At 38.0% G+C, this 18,731-nt stretch overlaps 1 protein-coding gene across 6 annotated transcripts in view; it reads left to right on the top strand.

The window, feature by feature from the left end:
* UEVLD (UEV and lactate/malate dehyrogenase domains) overlaps positions 1–14,595 on the top strand; it is a 51,540-nt gene extending 36,945 nt beyond the window's left edge. For 4 of the 6 annotated variants that reach the window (XM_007098440.2, XM_042957363.1, XM_042957364.1 and 1 more), the window contains 5 exons: positions 505–675; positions 2,148–2,321; positions 8,723–8,786; positions 11,049–11,172; positions 13,916–14,595. In XM_007098440.2, coding sequence (XP_007098502.2) covers positions 505–675; positions 2,148–2,321; positions 8,723–8,786; positions 11,049–11,172; positions 13,916–14,083 — 701 coding nt within the window. In that variant the 3' untranslated portion in view covers positions 14,084–14,595. Of the gene's footprint in view, positions 1–504; positions 676–2,147; positions 2,322–8,722; positions 8,787–11,048; positions 11,173–13,915 lie in introns of those variants that run through there. The other 2 variants (XR_006207981.1, XM_042957366.1) reach the window with 2 other exon arrangements.
* Positions 14,596–18,731: the final 4,136 nt, after the last annotated feature.

Here is an 18,731-nt window from a genome sequence, read left to right as displayed (position 1 = left end):
GATACAAGCAGAACTACACTGCTTAGAGAAGTCAAAGTAAACAGCATGGAGCTGTGCCTACCAGCCTTCTTTCCACTTATTCCCACTCCTTCCACATGGCCTGTGAGTCACTGTCAAGGAACTCTAGGACTCCTAAACTCACAATTTAAAACTCAGTGACCTAATTGATTATAGGTTCATTTTGCCTATAGCACATTACTTATTTTTTGTAGGAAAGTTGTGCATTACAGAAAAAACTTAAGCCCTTGTTTTTAGCTTCTGAGTCCTGTACTTTATTTTCTTTATCCCCCTTTGTTCTCTTTCTCCCTTTGGAATACACTCTTGCTCTTAATCATCTTTCTGGAAGCAAACCTCAGCACTCTGTGTATTTCTATGGATATGGATTGATCTGGAGGCAAATATACCTAAAGGCTCTCCACTTGTAGAAAAGAATCAGAAAAACAAGAACAAGAACTCGACGAAAACCTAGATCTTGAGCTCAGACTGTTTCTTTTTATTCATTAGATTTGTCTGCCTCTGCTCATTCCAAGGTGGTGATCTTCACAGTCAACTCTTTGGGTAGTTCTCAGTCCTACCTTGATGTGGTACAAAGCAATGTGGATATGTTCAGAGCCCTTGTCCCAGCTCTGGGACACTATAGTCAACATGGTATCCTGCTTGTTGCATCTCAACCAGGTAAATAGTTTTATTTTTAATTACTGTCATGGTCCAGTGTATCAATATAATTGCCAGTACTGATAAAAGTCATAAAACTAGATTATAAAAGGGCAGCTAGACTATTCAAATTGCTCTTATACCGAACAATACAGTACGTCCATATCCGGTCAACCAGTTACTTCTTATGACTGGCATTAACTAGAAGCTTTTACCTTAACTATTTTTTGTGACATATCACCATCATTCTGTTCCAGGTTGTTGGCCATGTCTCCTTCAGTGAGAAAATGGTTAAACACCAAAGAGAAAAATGCAGTGGCTTATATGAAAGATATTTTATTAATTCTAAAGTGTTGTAAAATGCTAGTGGGCGTGCCACTGTGTTTCTAACTTTTTGTATATTACAAAGTGTTTTGGGAACTGGTTTACTAAGAAAAAGAAATATTATCAAAGAATTGGGTGGTATCGAACTCAAATTGGTGAACAGAGTTTCTTAATGTTCCCAGTATAAGGGTATGGTGTACATTTTGATTGTTTTTCTGTAGTAATTGTTTGAGGGACACTAGTCTCTTTAATTCCTGACATCCTTTTGGCATGGCAGAAAAAAGTAGTTGTGTTTTTGCTTGTTCATAATGTTGCACTGCATAGTGGGAGTATATGATCATTATTTTAATTTAAAAATAGAAATTCACCTTAAGATAGATATAAAAGAGCAGTGCCTAGGTGGCTCAGGGGGTTGAACATCTGACTCTTGGTTTTGGCTCGGGTCATGATCTTGTGATTTGTGAGTTTAAGTCTCGCATTGGGCTCCATGCTGGCGGCATGAGGCCTGCTTGGGATTCTCTCTCCCTCTCCTCTCTGCCCCTTCCCTGCTCACTCTCTCTTTCTCTCTCAAAAATAAATAAACATTAAAAAAAAAATTTTTTTTAAAGAAAGGAAAAAAAGATATAAAAGAGAACTTGATCGATGAAAAACAAGCATTTTTTTCTGGCTTTCTATACCCAGTTTTCATCTTTCTTACTTAACTAGGAAAATATTTATTTTCCACTCTTAATTTATATTAAACAACAAAGTTATGTAAAATCATGTTGAAACCTGGTTAGTGTTTTTAGTATACATTAAAAATGCCTCAAAGTGCATTTAGGACCTAAAAAAATATGTAGAAGCTCTACTATGCTTATTAAAATAATAAATATTTTGGGGCACCTGGGTGGCTCAGTAGCATAAGCGTCCGACTTTAGCTCAGGTCATGATCTCGCAGTTCATGAGTTCAAGCCCTGCGTCGGGCTCTGTGCTAGCAGCTCGGAGCCTGGAGCCTACTTCTGATTCTGTGTTTCCCTCTCTCTGCCCCTCCCCTGCTCATGTTCTGTCTCTCTCTCAAAGAATAAATAAACATTAAAAAAGTTTTTAATAATAAATATTTTGTTTATGAGAACTAGGCTAGAAGTGTATTTTTAAAATCTTTACATTTTCACCTTGTGTGCAATATTTAGTGGAAATCATGACTTATGTGACGTGGAAACTGAGTGCATTTCCTACAAATCGAGTGATTGGAATTGGATGTAATCTGGATTCACAGAGATTACAGTACATTATTACAAATGTTTTGAAGGCACAAATGTCAGGAAAACAAGTATGGGTTATTGGTGAGCAGGGAGAAGACAAAGGTAAGAAATATATTTTAATTCGTTATATTGACAACCTAAGTCACCAGAGGCCATGATATTCAGATATATCTGAAGATTCCAGAATAGTTGCACTTACTTGGCTTTTGTTTTATAGGCCCTGTATTGTGAGTAGACTCTTCAAGTATGTCATTCTCATTTATTTACTTTTCTGTAAGTTTAAGATTAGTTTCATATTTTTTAGTTGAGTTTCAGAGTCCAGGATTAATTTGAAAGTTTCATTTTCTAGAGAGCCACGTTTTAAAAAACCCTAAAGCATATATAGAACTCTTTCCTTTATTCTCCCCACACTTCATTGTTGCTTATGTTTCCTAAGTTCAGACTTTCTTCCTAGGTACCACCCTCCCTGTCTGTTTCTCACCTTTTTAAACAGGATTTTCACCCTTTCTTTATCTTTATGGCCTTTTTCACCAGCCACTTGTTCTCTTCCTACCACAAAAAGCATACCATTCCTCAGACTGGAAAGCCCCTTTCCTATCCCAAAAGAATACTTTCCCTATTCAGCTTGAGAATCTCTTCCTTTTACTCCTTTACTGTTTCCCTTAAGCTATAAAGTGAGGTTGGTCAGGTGACAGAAGTGCTCTTTATCCTCATTTTGTTCATTTTTATTTGTTTAAACAACTATATAAGTGCCTACTCTGTACTCACTACTGTATAGAATGTTAGTATGAAATAAAAGAGGCATAGAGCATGATCTCTTTCTTCATCATACTTAAAAATTATTTTAGAATGGTAAGAAAAATATTTACATGATATTTTAGCTAACAGTGAAAGCATAGGAAAGTATTTCATTAAGTGCCAGAATGAGTATTATAGACTTACAGTGCTTAGCTTATGAGTGAGCATTTAACCTGAATTGAAATGACTGGAGAAAATTCTGTACAGGCCGTTATTGAACTGGACTTTGAAAGAATGAATAGGATTTGAATAGAGAGCAAAGAGTGGGAAAGATATTCCAGGAATGGGAAATCAGAAGCAGACAAAGGCACATAGTATGTTAAGTATGGCATGTGCGTGGGATAAAAAAAAAATCTAAACTAGATGTCGCAGAGAATTTCAACCAGATAAGCCTGGGTGAAATCACATTTTGGAGATCCTTGAATACCTGATTGAAGAGTTGGAAAGTGATTCTCAGGCAGAGGGAACGCATTAGAGGTATTTGAGCATGAGAGTGATATGTTGAAAAGGTAATTTGGGGGCAGTTAATCATTGCTTCATCATTTAAATGACATTACTATTGTTACTATTGCTTTATTTAGCATGTAGGTCCTATGGGGTAGAGCACAATGTGAAAAAGAACTCTGCCTATGAGGAGGTGATCTTTTAACTGGAGATCTGGAAAAAGACCATGCACACTAAAAGTTAAATGAGAGTCAGTCCACAGTGCCACAAAGCAAATCACCTTCTCAAAACTATTTCCTTAGAATTTAAAGGTTCCTATATGCTTTGATGTCATTAAAACAAAATATTAACAGTGGTTAAAACTGGCTTAAAGGTAACTTTTAAAAAATTTGTATTTGTCAGTGTTTTCTAATTTTGTCACTATGGATATATAGTATTTGTATAATTTTTGAGAAAATTTTAATAAAATACAAAAGTATTTAAATCTGTGTAAATTGGTACTGGCTACCTAGAAAATTCAATACTAGAAAGAGTCAGGTTGTAGAATAAACCTTTACAAAACCCAACACTGTGATTGAGTAGAATGACTTTTCAAGTTCAAAATGCTCCCTGACACTAAACGCTAATCAATAGGATCCTGGAAAAGGATAGCAAGCAAAAACTTGGGGCAGATGACTTAGAGTAATGAATCTCTGGGGCTGCAAACAAACCTGAGACCCCATATTTTACTCAGTAGTACCATTTGAGTTCTGGGCCATGCTTATCTCTTGCTTCTCTGATTCTTGCAGATCTCCCAATTTAGTTTGCTATTTCCCCTCTTGTCTACCCTGTAAATATGATGCCAAGTTAATAATGATATTAGCCAAAATTGTACTGTATGCTTTCATGTGTTAATTCAGTCTTGCTAAATCATACTCCTCTTTTCAAAAACTTTCACTGGCTTCCTCTGACCAAACTATTAAATTCCTTTGCTTGGCATTCAAGATGTCCCAAAATCTAGCCCTAATCTTCTTTCCCAATTATAATTAAGGATGTAGTAATATTATTTGAGAGCTGGAAGGGACCTAACAGATCAGTGATTACATTTTGTTTTAGGGACCCACCAATGGATACAGGGATGGTAAGAGTGACTTGCCCAAGAGCCTATAGTTTTAGGGTCAAAGAAGGACTAAAACCCAGGTGTTGTGCCTCCCAGCCCCCCCCCACAGCTTTGCTTCAGCCCCAGGGAACTTTGCCCTTCTTCCCCTCTCTCCACATACTCAAATCTCATCCTTTGAGGTCTAGGTCAAGCCCTCCTTACTCACACTGTGAAGCCTTTCCTTAGACCTTGTTTTACATTGTGAAGCCTTTCCTGATCACATCACTCCACAGTGATTTCTTCACCCCTTTGTGCTAAATCTGTTGCTAGCTATATGGTAATTAACCATATAACCAATAAACGTGATGTTTATTCTTTCGTTAAACTGCTGTTTATTCTGATCCAATTTGAGTATTTTGTGTGCATATGTTCTTATTGAAAGTGTAAATTATTAAGCTGTTCTTTTAGTTGAAAAAGTCATACAGTCACATTACAAAAAATTAAATAGTACAAAAAGATCTATGCAGTAAAAAATAAGTCTCCCTTTGATGCCAGATACTCAGGCTCTCTCCCTAGATTCAGTCACAGTTACCAGTCTCTTATGTAGCCTTCCAGAAATGTTCTGTGCATAGATAAGCACATGTCTGAAATAGACATACATCATCCTGCACCTTGCCCTTTTATTTATTGACATGACGTGAGAATGGTTGCATAATGACATATATAGATCTCACTCATTCTTTTAAACTACTGGATATGTCAAAATTTATTTAGCCAGTTTCCCTAATAAGTTACAATTTTTTAATGAGTAAAAATATTTCACAATATGGTCATATTAATATTTCAAATTGTAAAGAGAAAATAAAGGATAGTGCAACTTGATAAATAAGCCGAAGGCACAGTGCTGTCTGCTGTTGGAGCTATACAGATGTGTAAGAACCTGACTATATCTTTAGGAAGCTTAGATCTAACACAGAAAATGACTATAATGAAAGGCAGCATTAACTTGCTATGAGAGAGATCCAAGGGAAGTAAGATAAAAATACAAGGAAGGGATATGGTAATTCTGTGTTGAACCTCAAATGGGAACAAGAGGTAGAGGGATGTAGGTACACATGCATTAGGATCACTAAAATATAATATTTTATACTATTTGGCATATATAAAAAAATACATATGTGTGTTAAAGCATAATAGTAGAATATTCATGAATCTGTGCTCAATTAAGAACATTACCAATATGACTGAAGCTACCAATGTTCTCCCCAACCCATCTCCCTGTGCCCCGTCTAGACACCACCATCAAATCACTTTTTATCCTGTCTTGTATTTTGTTTCAGAGATGGATATATCCATAATAGGTATACTTACCTTGGCATTGAAGCCAGAAATGGATAGAGGCTCCCTCTGCTGGTTTCATGTGTAGACATCAACTGGTTATATTTTTGCATAAGTGACATCACCACAATAATAGCAATTATAATTTATTGAAAGCCTACTATGTGTATTAAATATGTTGCGTATCTCCTTAAAGTTTACAAACACTCTGTAAAGGAGATGGGGGTTTTCCAAATTTATGGATGAGCAAGCTTAAGACAATGAAGTTAAGTTATTTGCCCAAGATTACATATCTAGTAAGATTTGCACCCTGGTCTGACTTCAGAGCTGTGCTTTTTCTTTGCTGTGACTTAATTAGATAATTAATCTAAAGCATTCAGTTACAGTATCTGGCATAGTGTAAACAATCAGTAAATGGTAGTTTCTGTTACAGCAATCGACAAGGCAGTGATGAATAGAAAATTGGCAAAAGGACACGTAAAACTACTCTTTGAAGTAAAGCAGCATTAGGATTTGGAAACAGTTGTAAGATGGCAGGTGTGCAAATAAAATGAATTCTCTTTAAGTATTTCAGAAGTAAATGGCAGCTATAGCCTGGGGGAAGAATCCCATGACACACAAAACTCTTTAGGATCAGTTTCTTGCTTCCCTTGCCAGTTTCATCTTCCGCCATTCTGCCAGGCCTTCTATGCTAGTCAGGTGGTCAGCCTACAGTTTCCTAAATGATTCGTACACTCTCATGCCCCCTTGCTTTTGCACCTGATTCTTCCTTCCATTCTAACCTGAACTTGGCTAACTCCTACTTACCCTTTCAGACTGGGCTTGAGTGCCACCTCTCCCAGGAAGCCTTCCCTAATTCTCCAGGTTAAGTAAGTTCATGCTTCTGTTATAACCATTATCACATTATGTTATAACTGCATATTTACCTGTCTGTTTATTCCAGCAGACTATAAAAGCTCCTTGACCTTGGCATGGCCTCAATAAAAGTGTTTTGAAAGGAATGAATGATGTTGATACTATCTTGTGACCAAAGATCATTCATATTATGCCCCCCCCCCCCAAATTAGATAGTCAGCAGAAATATGCTTTGGAGCTGCTATTTTCAGCTATGATATTAACATCATATGTAAACTGTAAATAACTCCTTCAAATGATGATTAATCTGAGGGTTGGACCTCAGAACAGACTGTTAGGTCATCTGCTTTGGTCATCTGTCTTACACAAGGGAAAGAGTCATCCCATGGTCACTGTTCATTAAAATTTGGGGGCCAGAGGATTGCTGTTCTTAAGGAATGGAGCCAGAAAGATCAGGATTGATTAGTTACAATATTTGAGAGGGCTCCCTAAAATAGGCTGAACATATATTTAGGAAGTTTGAAGGACTGGGCAGTAAATGAGCAAAAAAAAAGTCCATCTAAACTTAATTGAAAATTCTAATAACTGTGTCATAAGCAAAGTTGAACATAGTGAAGCTCTCCCCTTCTCTCCATTCTTTCTTTATGGCTCTTATAAGTCAGGGCCTAGAGAGGAAAGAATGTGATTCTCTCTCTCTCTCTCTCTCTTTCTCTCTCTCTCCCTCTCTCATAATTAAATTTCAGATTTTTTGTGTCCTTTCTGAGTCTTCTCTTATTCCTCCCTTGCCCCTTTTATTCATCTCATGCTGAATGTTGAAGTACAGCATTTACAGATATTTCCCCAATTTTCTACCTATTGTGAATATACCAATAATGCACAACAATTTTTTAGAAAAAAATTCACATATAACCATTCTAAGTAAAACATTTTTTTAAATTCCCTTAATCTGTCCACATATATTTGTATTTTTCATATAACAAATTTTGGTTTTGCTTTTTCTTTAACATAAAAACTTTTAAACTTTTCTGTAGTTTTCAATTTTTTTTTTCGTAGTTTTCGATTTAACTGTTGCAAGTATGCTTTCCTCTTTGTTAATATAATAATGGATTGTGCATGAAGTCGGTTCTGCATCATCTCCTGTGTATTCTTTACTGTGGTAAAAATGTGTGAGAGGAAACAAAAGAACACATGGTCCCTACCCCCTGCAAGCTTATAATGAGCTTGAAGAAGAGTCGTCTGGGTACATAGGGTGTCCTTTGTTGCTGACCTGTCGCTAAATGGCCTAATTTTGAATGCAGTTTAGAAGACTTGTATCTTAAACATAGTCTTATATATTCAAATGTATTTTTGTTTTGCCTACCCAAGTACGGATTTGTATCAAATAATTGTCTTCACGCACATGAGAAATAGATGACCATTAGAAGGGGTTTCAAAATGCTTCTGGCAATTTCTATTTAATATTAAAATGTGGTGTAAATAGTTCATGTGCACAGTTTTGAATTTTTGAATTGTTTTTGTAAATGCTATAGTGAGATGAAATGGTAGCTGAAAAGGTCCTCTTAGCAAGTAGGACCCTGCTTCTCTAACAGCTGTGGAAGCCTGGCCAAAATAGGTGACTGAATTATTCCTCACCTGGTGAACGAAATGAATCTCCGTGTTATTTCCAAGTGGAGCAAATGCCAAGTGCTTTCAATGAGGCCTGCTGAGAAAAGAAAGCTTTCTGCTTGGACAGTACGCTGCCCTTGTAGAACCAGGGTTGATGAGAGAGCACAGGTGAGGAGGCCGCAGATAGGCTCAGGGGATCATGCCTTTTGGAGGATTGCAGGCCCCAAGTACTTGGCACAGTAAGCCCAGTGGAAAACTATTGCTAGAAAGGGGGAAAGCGTTTCAAGTTGAATACAGATACCCTTGACTGCAAATGATCATTTATGACATCTTAGTCCTAAGGGAGTTGTTGGCAAATATAATTAATTTTTCCTTTAATTTTTAGTGCCCACATGGGGTGGCCAAGAAGAAGTGATGAGTCCTAACTCTCAAGTGCAGTTGTCCAACAGGTAACACTGAGCATCGATCTGCATTTACCCAACCGAAAATCACATACTTCGTAGCTCCCATGATAACAACTGTGTACACAGCATTGCTTTACCAGTCTTCCTCAAACAAAACTAGCTAGTATGGACAACTCTAAAGTACAAAGGAGCAGTGCTTTCCCCTCTTTGATTTCTTATCTGAAAGTAGATCCAAGAGTGCTTTGCAAACTTTATTTCAGATATTCAGTGGACACATACAGGGTGGAAGAGGTTTCCTATTTGTAGTCAGTGATTTCCTACTTTGATATGTCAACATCTGAGGATATTAAGAATTTTCTTAATATAGGGATGCCTGGGTGGCTCAGTCGGTTAAGCATCTGACTTCGGCTCATGATCTCGTGAGTCGTGGGTTTTAGCCCCTTGTCAGCTGGGAGCCCAGACAGAGCCTGCTTTGGATTCTGTGTCTCCCTCTCTCTCCTCTCTCTCCCTCTCTCTCTCCTCTCTCTCCCTCTCTCCCTCTCTCTCTCTCTCTTTCTCTTTCTCTCTCACTCTGTCTCTCTTTCTCTCTCTCTGTTTCTCTCACTCTCAAAAATAAACATTAAAAAAAGAATTTTCTTAATGTAGAATTTGTCCATACCACTTAAAATTAACATGTATTAATTGGGAACTAGTCTAATATGAGTGGATAAGCCATATTATAGGTTCAGGCAAAAACAAAAGTGTAATGCGTAGATCCTTGTATTTTTCCCTTAGATCAGACACCTTCCAGGGTCTATGCCTTACAGGTTGTACTCCACACACCACGTATTGTATTTTTTGTGTGTGTAGGCTCCACACCCAGCATGGAGCCCAATGCGGGGCTCAAACTCACGACCCTGAGATCAAGACCTGAGCTGAGATCGAATCAGATGCTTAACCAAGTGAGCCACCCAGGTGCCCCATGCACCATGTATTTTTATGCCATCTGTTTTCCCATCATCACATAATAACATACATTTCTGCAGTTTGAATGGTGTAGACTTTTAGCTTTAAAAAGGCTTTTTTAATGTCTATATTTGAGAGAGAGTGAGCGGGTGCATGGGAGAGGCAGAGAGAGAGAGGGAGACAGAGGCTCTGAAGTGGGCTCCTGAGAGCCCGATGCAGGGCTCAAACCCATGAACCATGAAACCAGGACCTGAGCTGAAGTTGGATGCTCCACCTACTGAGCCAGCCAGCCGCCCCAAGACTTTTAGGTTTCTAAACCTTCAGCTTAAGGTTTTTAGACTGTCACAACTGGAAAGAATATTCTCCTACTGAGAAGAGTAGTGTACTGTATAATCCATTCTAATCTGATTCTCTACATAATCCTGCATATGTAAGGAAGAAATTATAAAAGGAAGAAATTCAAACATGTTTATTTAACTTAAATCATTTTTTATTTTTTACATAGAGAATGTTTGCTATTATAAAACTTCAAATACTGCAGATATCTATAAAGTAGAAAGCAAAAAGCTGGGAGTATCCCATTCTTCAGAAACAACTGTTGTTAACAGTTTAGTGTCCAGGTGTCCAAACATTTTTCCAGTGCTTATGCAAACTATCATTATTATTTTTATTACTTGCATAATGATAAGTTTATGCTATTCATATTATCTTGCAACTTGCTTCATTTCCTTAATAATAAATCTTGGAAATGTTTCCATATTGGTCATATAAATCTACTTTATTCCTCTTCAGGGCTATACAGTACTACATTTGGATAGTGATTTATTTAACGAGTGCTCTTTTGATGAGTTGTTTCCAGAATTTTTTTCTGTCTCATCCAAGACAAACATGCATATATTTGCATACTTGAGCATATTGCAGTGGAATAAAATCCCTGAAGGGGAATTTCTAGATCAGTTGTTACTAAATCTTCCTCCTAAAAGACTGTATCACTCAACTGCAGTTAAGAGAATGCCTGTTTCTCTGAAGCGTCTCCAAAAGTAGGTATCAATCTTCTTAAATTTGCCAATTTTGATAGGCAATAGTGGTGTATTGTTCTAACTCATATGTAGTTGAATATTGGTAGAGGTGAGCTTCTTTCTATGTTATTAGGCCGTTTGTATTTTCTCTCTGTGAACTACCTTCCTGACATTTTAAGAAAAATTTAGTCATTAGATTATCTGTAGGCTTTCCTAACAATTGCTGTAGAAGTCTTATTTCTGAATAAAAATACATCTAATTAAGGCCTTAAACAATGTAAAACTGTGCATATTTGTGCATTTTCTGAGATTTACTTATTTTTTATTTTTTTTGGCAACCTAGAGCCATGGAGGTGTTACGGGTAAAAGGTCAAAGATCCTGGTCTGTTGGACTATCAGTGGCTGACCTGGTTGACAGTATTGTAAATGATAAAAAGAAAGTACATTCTGTATCAATTTTAGCAAAGGTAATTGCTGTTTTTATACTCTACATATGTTAAACTTTTATATTATTAATATAAATTCAGAAAAAGTGCTGCTCAGACTGTATCCCAGGTGTCTTCAGTGTCATTAGCTTTTAGGGTACCACACTGGAAGAGACAGTTTGGTCTCAACTCTATCTGCTTGGTTACGGGAAGTCTGGATTTCTACCAGGTTGCCCCTCACCCCCATGTAATTTTGGAGAAGCCTCAAGAAACGTTTATATATTCCATAAAGCTCTTCTGGTTCTTCTGGTAAAGTCATTTATCACCTCAGCCAGCCATGTCACCCCAGACTGATGTGCTAACTAGTTTTAGCTGGTTGGCAGTCTGCTTCTCCAGTTCACTTTGTCCTTTACCACTTTATCCCAAGAATAAAGTCCCTAAAGCACAGCTAAGACAAGGCACAAATGCTTAACCAATTTTCTTGAAAACTTCAGAATATCAGGATGAAAAGAAAACATGGAAAGGAAAATTTAAAACAGGTTACTGTATTTGACTGGGCCCCTCCCCAGGGAATCCACTCTGACCATCTTTTTTCTTGGCCCACAGCCTGCTACCCATATGGCAGGGGCCTAGCTTATCTCCACACAAAGTGGCTGTCTCTGACCAGCTTCCTCCTATTTCACACAAATTTTCTGAAACAACGAGTTTAGAAATTAAATAACGAAAGCTTCTGAAGGAAATTGAAGAAGATACAAAGAAATGGAAAACATTCCATGCTCATGGATTGGAAGAATAAATATTGTTAAAATGTCAATACTACCCAAAGCAATCTACACATTCAATGCAATCCCAATCAAAGTTGCACCAGCATTCTTTTCGAAGCTAGAACAAGTAATCCTAAAATTTGTATGGAACCACAAAAGACCCCGAATAGCCAAAGTAATATTGAAGAAGAAGACCAAAGTGGGAGGCATCACAATCTCAGACTTTAGCCTCTACTACAAAGCTGTAATCATCAAGACAGTATGGTATTGGCACAAAAGCAGACACATAGACCAGTGGAACAGAATAGAGAATCCAGAATTGGACCCACAAATGTATGGCCAACTAATCTTTGACAAAGCAGGAAAGAATATCCAATGGAAAAAAGACAATCTCTAACAAATGGTGCTGGGAGAACTGGACAGCAACATGCAAAAGAATGAAACTAGACCACTTTCTTACACCATTCACAAAAATAAACTCAAAATGGATGAAGGACCTGAATGTGAGACAGGAAACCATCAAAACCCTAGAGGAGAAAGGAGGAAAAAACCTCTCTGACCTCAGCCACAGCAATTTCTTACTTGACACACCTCCACAAGCAAGGGAATTAAAAGCAAAAATGAACTATTGGGACCTCATGAAGATAAAAAGCTTCTACACTGCAAAGGAAACAATCAACAAAACTAAAAGGCAACCAACAGAATGGGAAAAGATATTTGCAAATGACATATCGGATAAAGGGCTAGTATCCAAAATCTATAAAGAACTCACCAAACTCCACACCCCAAAAACAAATAATCCAGTGAGGAAATGGGCAGAAGACATGAATAGCCACTTTTCCAAAGAAGACATCCAGAAGGCCAAGAGGCACATGAAAAGATGCTCAACGTCACTCCTCATCAGGGCAATACAAGTCAAAACCACACTGAGATACCACCTCACGCCGGTCAGAGTGGCTAAAGTCAACAAATCAGGAGACTATAGATGCTGGAGAGGACGTAGAAAAACAGGAACCCTGTTGCACTGTTGGTGGGAATGCAAACTGGTGCAGCCACTCTGGAAAACAGTGTGGACGTTCCTCAAGAAATTAAAAATAGACCTACCCTATGACCCAGCAATAGCACTGCTAGGAATTTACCCAAGGGATACAGGAGTGCTGATGCCTAGGGGCACTTGTACCCCAATGTTTATAGCAGCACTTTCAACAATAACCAAATTATGCAAAGAGCCTAAATGTCCATCAACTGATGAATGGATAAAGAAGATGTGGTTTATATATACAATGGAATACTACTTGGCAATGAGAAAGAATGAAATGTAGCCATTTGTCGCAACGTGGATGAAACTGGAGAGTGTTATGCTAAGTTAAATAAGTCAGGCAGAGAAAGACAGATACCCTATGTTTTCATTCATATATGCATCCTGAAAAACTTAACAGAAGACCATGGGGGAGGGGAATGGGGAAAAAAAAGTTAGGGAAGGAAGCAAACGATAAGAGATTTTTTTTAATGTTTTTATTTATTTAATGTTTTTATTTATTTAATGAGAGAGATTGACAAGTGTGAGCAGGGGAGGGACAGAGAGGGGAAGACACAGAATCTGAAGCAGGCTCCAGGCTCTGAGCTGTCAGCACAGAGCCCGACGTGGGGCTTGAACCCACGAACCGTGAGATCATGACCTGAGCCGAAGTCGGATGCTCAACCGACTCAGCCACCCAGATGCCCTAACCATAAGAGACTCTTAAATACTGAGAACAAACTGAGGGTTGATGGGGAGTGGGGGAGAGGGGAAAGTGGGTAATGGGCATTGAGTAGGACACCTGTTGGGATGAGCACTGGGTGTTGTATGGAAACCAATTTGACAATAAATTACATTTAAAAAAAATTAAATAACGAAAAAAGTTTTTAGAAGTTCAACTTGTACTGGAACTAGAAAAGCAAAGGAGCTATCCATATTTATGATATTAATTTTTTGCAGTGATTTAGCTCTATCATAATCCCTGGGTTTTTTTTCATTTCAGGGATATTATGATATAAACAATGAAGTGTTTTTAAGTTTGCCTTGCATCCTTGGATCCAGTGGAGTATCTGAAGTCATCCAAAGCACAGTGAAGGAAGATACAGCAACTGAGAAACTCCAAAGCAGTGCATCATCAATCCATGGTCTCCAACAACAGTTAAAACTTTGATCCTAAAGTACAGAGTTACCTGAAAGGAAAGGTCATTCAATTTTGCCAACACATACAGGGTTGAGAACTTCTGTATCTTATTAGTTACCCTTACAAACTGCTTGGTTAAGGTAGACGGTTTCCAGTTAGCACTGTAATTTGAATCCTTAGGGAGTTAGATAAGGAGGGGGAAGAAATCTAATTTTCTTTGTCATTCTTGAGATATCTAAACTGTTCTTTAAGTCTATAGAAGATGTAGACATTCATCTACAATCTACAATATGCATCATTTAAATTTATGGATCCTCATCTAAAAGCACATTCAGCACTTTGGGAATATTTTGAAAGTAATATACTTTTAAAAGAAAATTACTCTTTATTACAATAAACATGATAAGCTGAAGGTCCAGTATTGGTTTACAGAATCTGTGCTGGGTGTGTTTTCAAGAGATCCACAGCTTAAGGTATTGTTTCTTCTTTAAAATAAAATCGGTAGTAATAGGAAAGCATTTTGTTTTCCCTCTTTAAATTAATTAGCTACCCCTGGGTGTCTCAGTTGGTTAAGCCTCCACCTCTTGATTTCAGCTCAGGTCATGATCTCCCTGTTCATGAGATCAAGCCCCACATCAGGCTCTGTGTTGATGGTGCAGAGCCTGCTTGGGATTCTCTCTCCCTCTCTCTCCCTGCCTCTCTCTCTCAAAGTAAATTTTAAAACCTTAAAAAAAATTAACTAGCTACTGAAAAGTAAAAAAAGAATTTTATGTGTACTTTAAAATATTAAAAGGGAAGGTAAAATTTTTAATATTTGAAGAAAAAGTGTAATTTCCAGTGGGACTGTCCTTTTTGAAATTTTCTATAACCTCTTCTTGGGATATATAATCTCTAACATCTCAAAAACCAATTATACTGCTAGTAGCATAGAGAAATGTGTATTTAAAAAAATTTTTTTAAGTTTATTTACTTTTGAGAGAGAAAGACCGAGCATGAGCGGGGGAGGGGCAGAGAGAGACAGACTCAGAATCCAAAGCAGGCTCCAGGCTCCAAGCTGTCAGCACAGAACCCTACGCGGGGCTCAAACTCACAAACTGTGAGATCATGACCTGAGCCGAAGTTGGATGCTTAATCAACTGAGCCACCAAGGCGCCCCAAGAAATATGTATTTTTAGTAGAAATAGATTATGAATAAACGCCAAGCAATTTAAGTTTAAAATATGAGGCTTTCCTGAAAACCATTAGTCGTAAGGGGAAGAAGATGGATGGACTGGCTATTCTGAGCAAATCCTTTAACCCCTCCTGAAGAAATGATTCAGAGCACATATGCCTTGGTGATGGGTCAGTAACTCTATCTTCGTATATGAAAGGTAGCATATTATTACAGACGTAACACACAACTAATTAGTAACAATTAATAACCAACACATTTCAGGTACTGTGATGAGCATTTTATTATTTTATTGAATCCTGAAAATAATCCACTGAGGTTGGTTTTATCATTTTATAGAGGAGAAAATTGAGGTTTAGTGCCCAAGGTGTCACAGCCAAGAGGCACTTAAACACGTAGCCTCTACTTTTTTAAGCACTAGAAGGAAAAGCCTAACAGCCAAAATAGTTACCACAAGACCATAAAGCTGGGGTTCTATACACTATAGAAGGATTACTTCTATTCTCATGTAGAGGCTGACTTAATTTTTATTCCAACAGAGTTTTTTGAAAGATTGATTCCCTGACTTCCCATACTTGCCCTCAGCAAATAGCAGAGAGGAGTATACAGTGAAATAGGCGTTCATTTAATCATTTATATAGTATTGCCTGGAAGCCTACAATACACCAGGCACCATACTGGGCACTGCAAATATAGTGGTGAGCAAACCTGGACTAGGTACAAGCCCTCATGGTCCATACAATCTAGTATGGGAGACTTGTAATCAAATCTCACAAATAAATGTACAATTGCAAGCGTAATAAGTACTGTGAAGAAATTCCCAGTGCTTTGAAAGCATATAATAGGCAAATCCAAAGCTGGTCGAGAGATAGGAGCCCAGTAAGGCAGACACATCCTAGTTAGAAAGAATCAAACTAATTCTGATTTAGTATAGTAATGAATGCTTATAACGATGAGCTTAAATCATAAAGATAAAGTGAAATTATACCCAGTGTCCCATGTTTAAGAATGTAGAAGAGTATTTAATATGTTTGGAAAGCTTCCCACCAGAATTAACTGGGATATAAAACCTTGGATGTTTGAAGAGATAAGCATTAGTTCTGTGTAAGTTCACTACATGGGTAGATTATTTTGGTGTCGCTCTTAACAGTGTATTCTCACTATCCTTTTGCACAAAATAGGGAAGTAAGACTAAAAGAACCATTTCTTGTATTTTTTAAACTAGCCTTTTCTAATATCTGTGATCTAATTAGAAATTAGATAATTTCTACTATCTAATTTCTAATACCTCTTGAACAACAACCTAACTGCAGGATATTGTGTAATAGATCAATTACCAGGAGTTCACCATGTTAATTGCAAATTAAGGTCAATGCAATGCAACAATTACTGAGCATCTACTGTTATTCCAAATACTATGTTAGAATTTGAGTACTCAAAGTTGAGTAATAGTCCTTGCCCGACAGAAGCCCACCTTATAGAAATAATTCTGTCAGTTATTTCCTTAAGTGTTGACTATTAGCAGTTGTGTTGTAGGTTTCATATATGTAAGTCAAGAAACAGTACCACCACATTACCTCACTATCATTTGGTGATAATCGCCACTCACGGTTGTGATATTAACGTTCACTTCTTAATTTTTCCAAAATCATGCAGTGTCTTCTTCTTATGATTTTTAGTGGGGCTTGGATTAAAATGCTTCTTTGATTTTATAGTGCAGAGATTAATATTTTCCAGTTTACATTGTAGTTTTCCTCAAATATCAAGAACAATGAATAAAATAAACTTTGACTTTAAAATCACCCAAAGATGCCTAATTTATTGAGTGGAAGGAAATTTATGCAGATTGAGGAGAAAGTTTCTTTTATACACTTCATGCAGTACCCAGGATATTTAAGTGGCTTAAGTGCAAAAGTAAGAGACTAGCTTTTGTTAATTGTTTTCCAACTTTTAAAAATTACTTTTAGCAAGAAAGCTTTTTTTTTTTCAACATTTATTTATTATTGAGAGACAGAGCATGAGCATGAGCATGGGAGGGGCAGAAAGATGGGAAGACACAGAATCCAAAGCAGGCTCCAGGCTCTGAGCTGTCAGCACAGAGCCCGATGTGGGGCCGGAACCCACAAACCGCAAGATCATGACCTGAGCGGAAGTCGGACGCTTAACCGACTGAGCCACCCAGGCGCCCCTAGCAAGGAAACTTTTTAAACAATGTATTACCTGCATCCTCCCAGTTGATAAAGTGCAGTTACTTTGAGAGTACTCCTGAGTAAGCTATGGCTTTAAGACCACTTTGGAAACTACTCTGCTTTTAAGTGACATAAACGGTGCAGTGGAAGGATAGACTGTCCTATAATTTGGTTTGACTGGTGCTGTGTGCTTAACTAACACATGGTGTCCATATCCAAAACAGTAATACCTATTGGGATAGCCTGTGCATGTGTGTGTTGGCAATAATTTAAAATGATACGTCCACATGGTTTCAATTATGCCCTCTGTGTTTGTGACCTCACTTAGATGCCAATTTAAAAGAGAATTAAGAGTGCCTGGGTGGCTCAATCGGTTAAGCGTCCGGGTTAGCTCAGGTCAGGATCTCAAGGTTGGTGAGTTCCAGCCCCGCATTGGGCTCTGTGCTGACAGCTTGAAGCCTGGAGCCTACCTCAGATTCTGTGTGTGTGTCTCTCTCTCTGCCCCTCCCCGGCTCACACTCTGTCTCTCTCTCTCTCTCAAAAATAAACCGTAAAAAAAAAAAAAAAAAAAAATTAGAAGGGAATTGATACCACAGCCTGTTCCTCACTGGCACTAAGCTAAAATCATCCAAATTATCATACTTCATGTCGTCAAACCCGAGCTTTAAAATAGCTTGAGAGGACAACAGGGTTACTGGGTGTTGAGTGAGGGGATGGGCTAAATGGGCCATGGGCATTAAGGAGGGTACTTGTTGGGATGAGCACTGGGTGTTATGTGTAAATGATGAATCACTAAACTCTATTCCTGAAATCATTATTACACTATGTTAACTAATCTGGATTTAAATAAAAATAAATAATAAATAAATACCTTGAATGACACTGTGTGCTTATAAAACTGGTGGTGAGTGCAATAATGACTAATGTAAATGAGTATGAAGAACGTTTATGGGTAGTAGAAATTCAGTTAAGATCAAGCACCTACTCTTGCTCTGTTCAAGGATGAGGATCTTAAGGTGAGCCTGCCCTCCAAGACTTGGGCTCTGACAGTGGCAGGCTAGTATGCAAATGTAGTACAAGGCAGAATGCGGCCTGTATTAGATTTATGCCTAGGCACAGAGTTCTGACTTGGCGGAATGGTTTCCCAGAGAAGAAATCACCGTCTGGGGGGCGCCTGGGCGCCTTAGTCGGTTGAGCCTCCGCCTTCGGCTCAGGTCATGATCTCCCGGTGTGTGAGTTCGCGCCCAGTGTTGGGCTCCATGCTGACAGCTCGGAGCCTGGAGCCTGCTTCGGATTCTGTGTGTGTCTCTCTCTGCCT

The sequence above is a fragment of the Panthera tigris genome, chromosome D1 (genome assembly GCF_018350195.1).
Source record: "Panthera tigris isolate Pti1 chromosome D1, P.tigris_Pti1_mat1.1, whole genome shotgun sequence".
In the NCBI taxonomy this organism is placed as follows: domain Eukaryota; kingdom Metazoa; phylum Chordata; class Mammalia; order Carnivora; family Felidae; genus Panthera; species Panthera tigris.
Note: the sequence above shows the minus strand (reverse complement) of the source record. Positions and strands in the feature narration are given on the sequence as shown.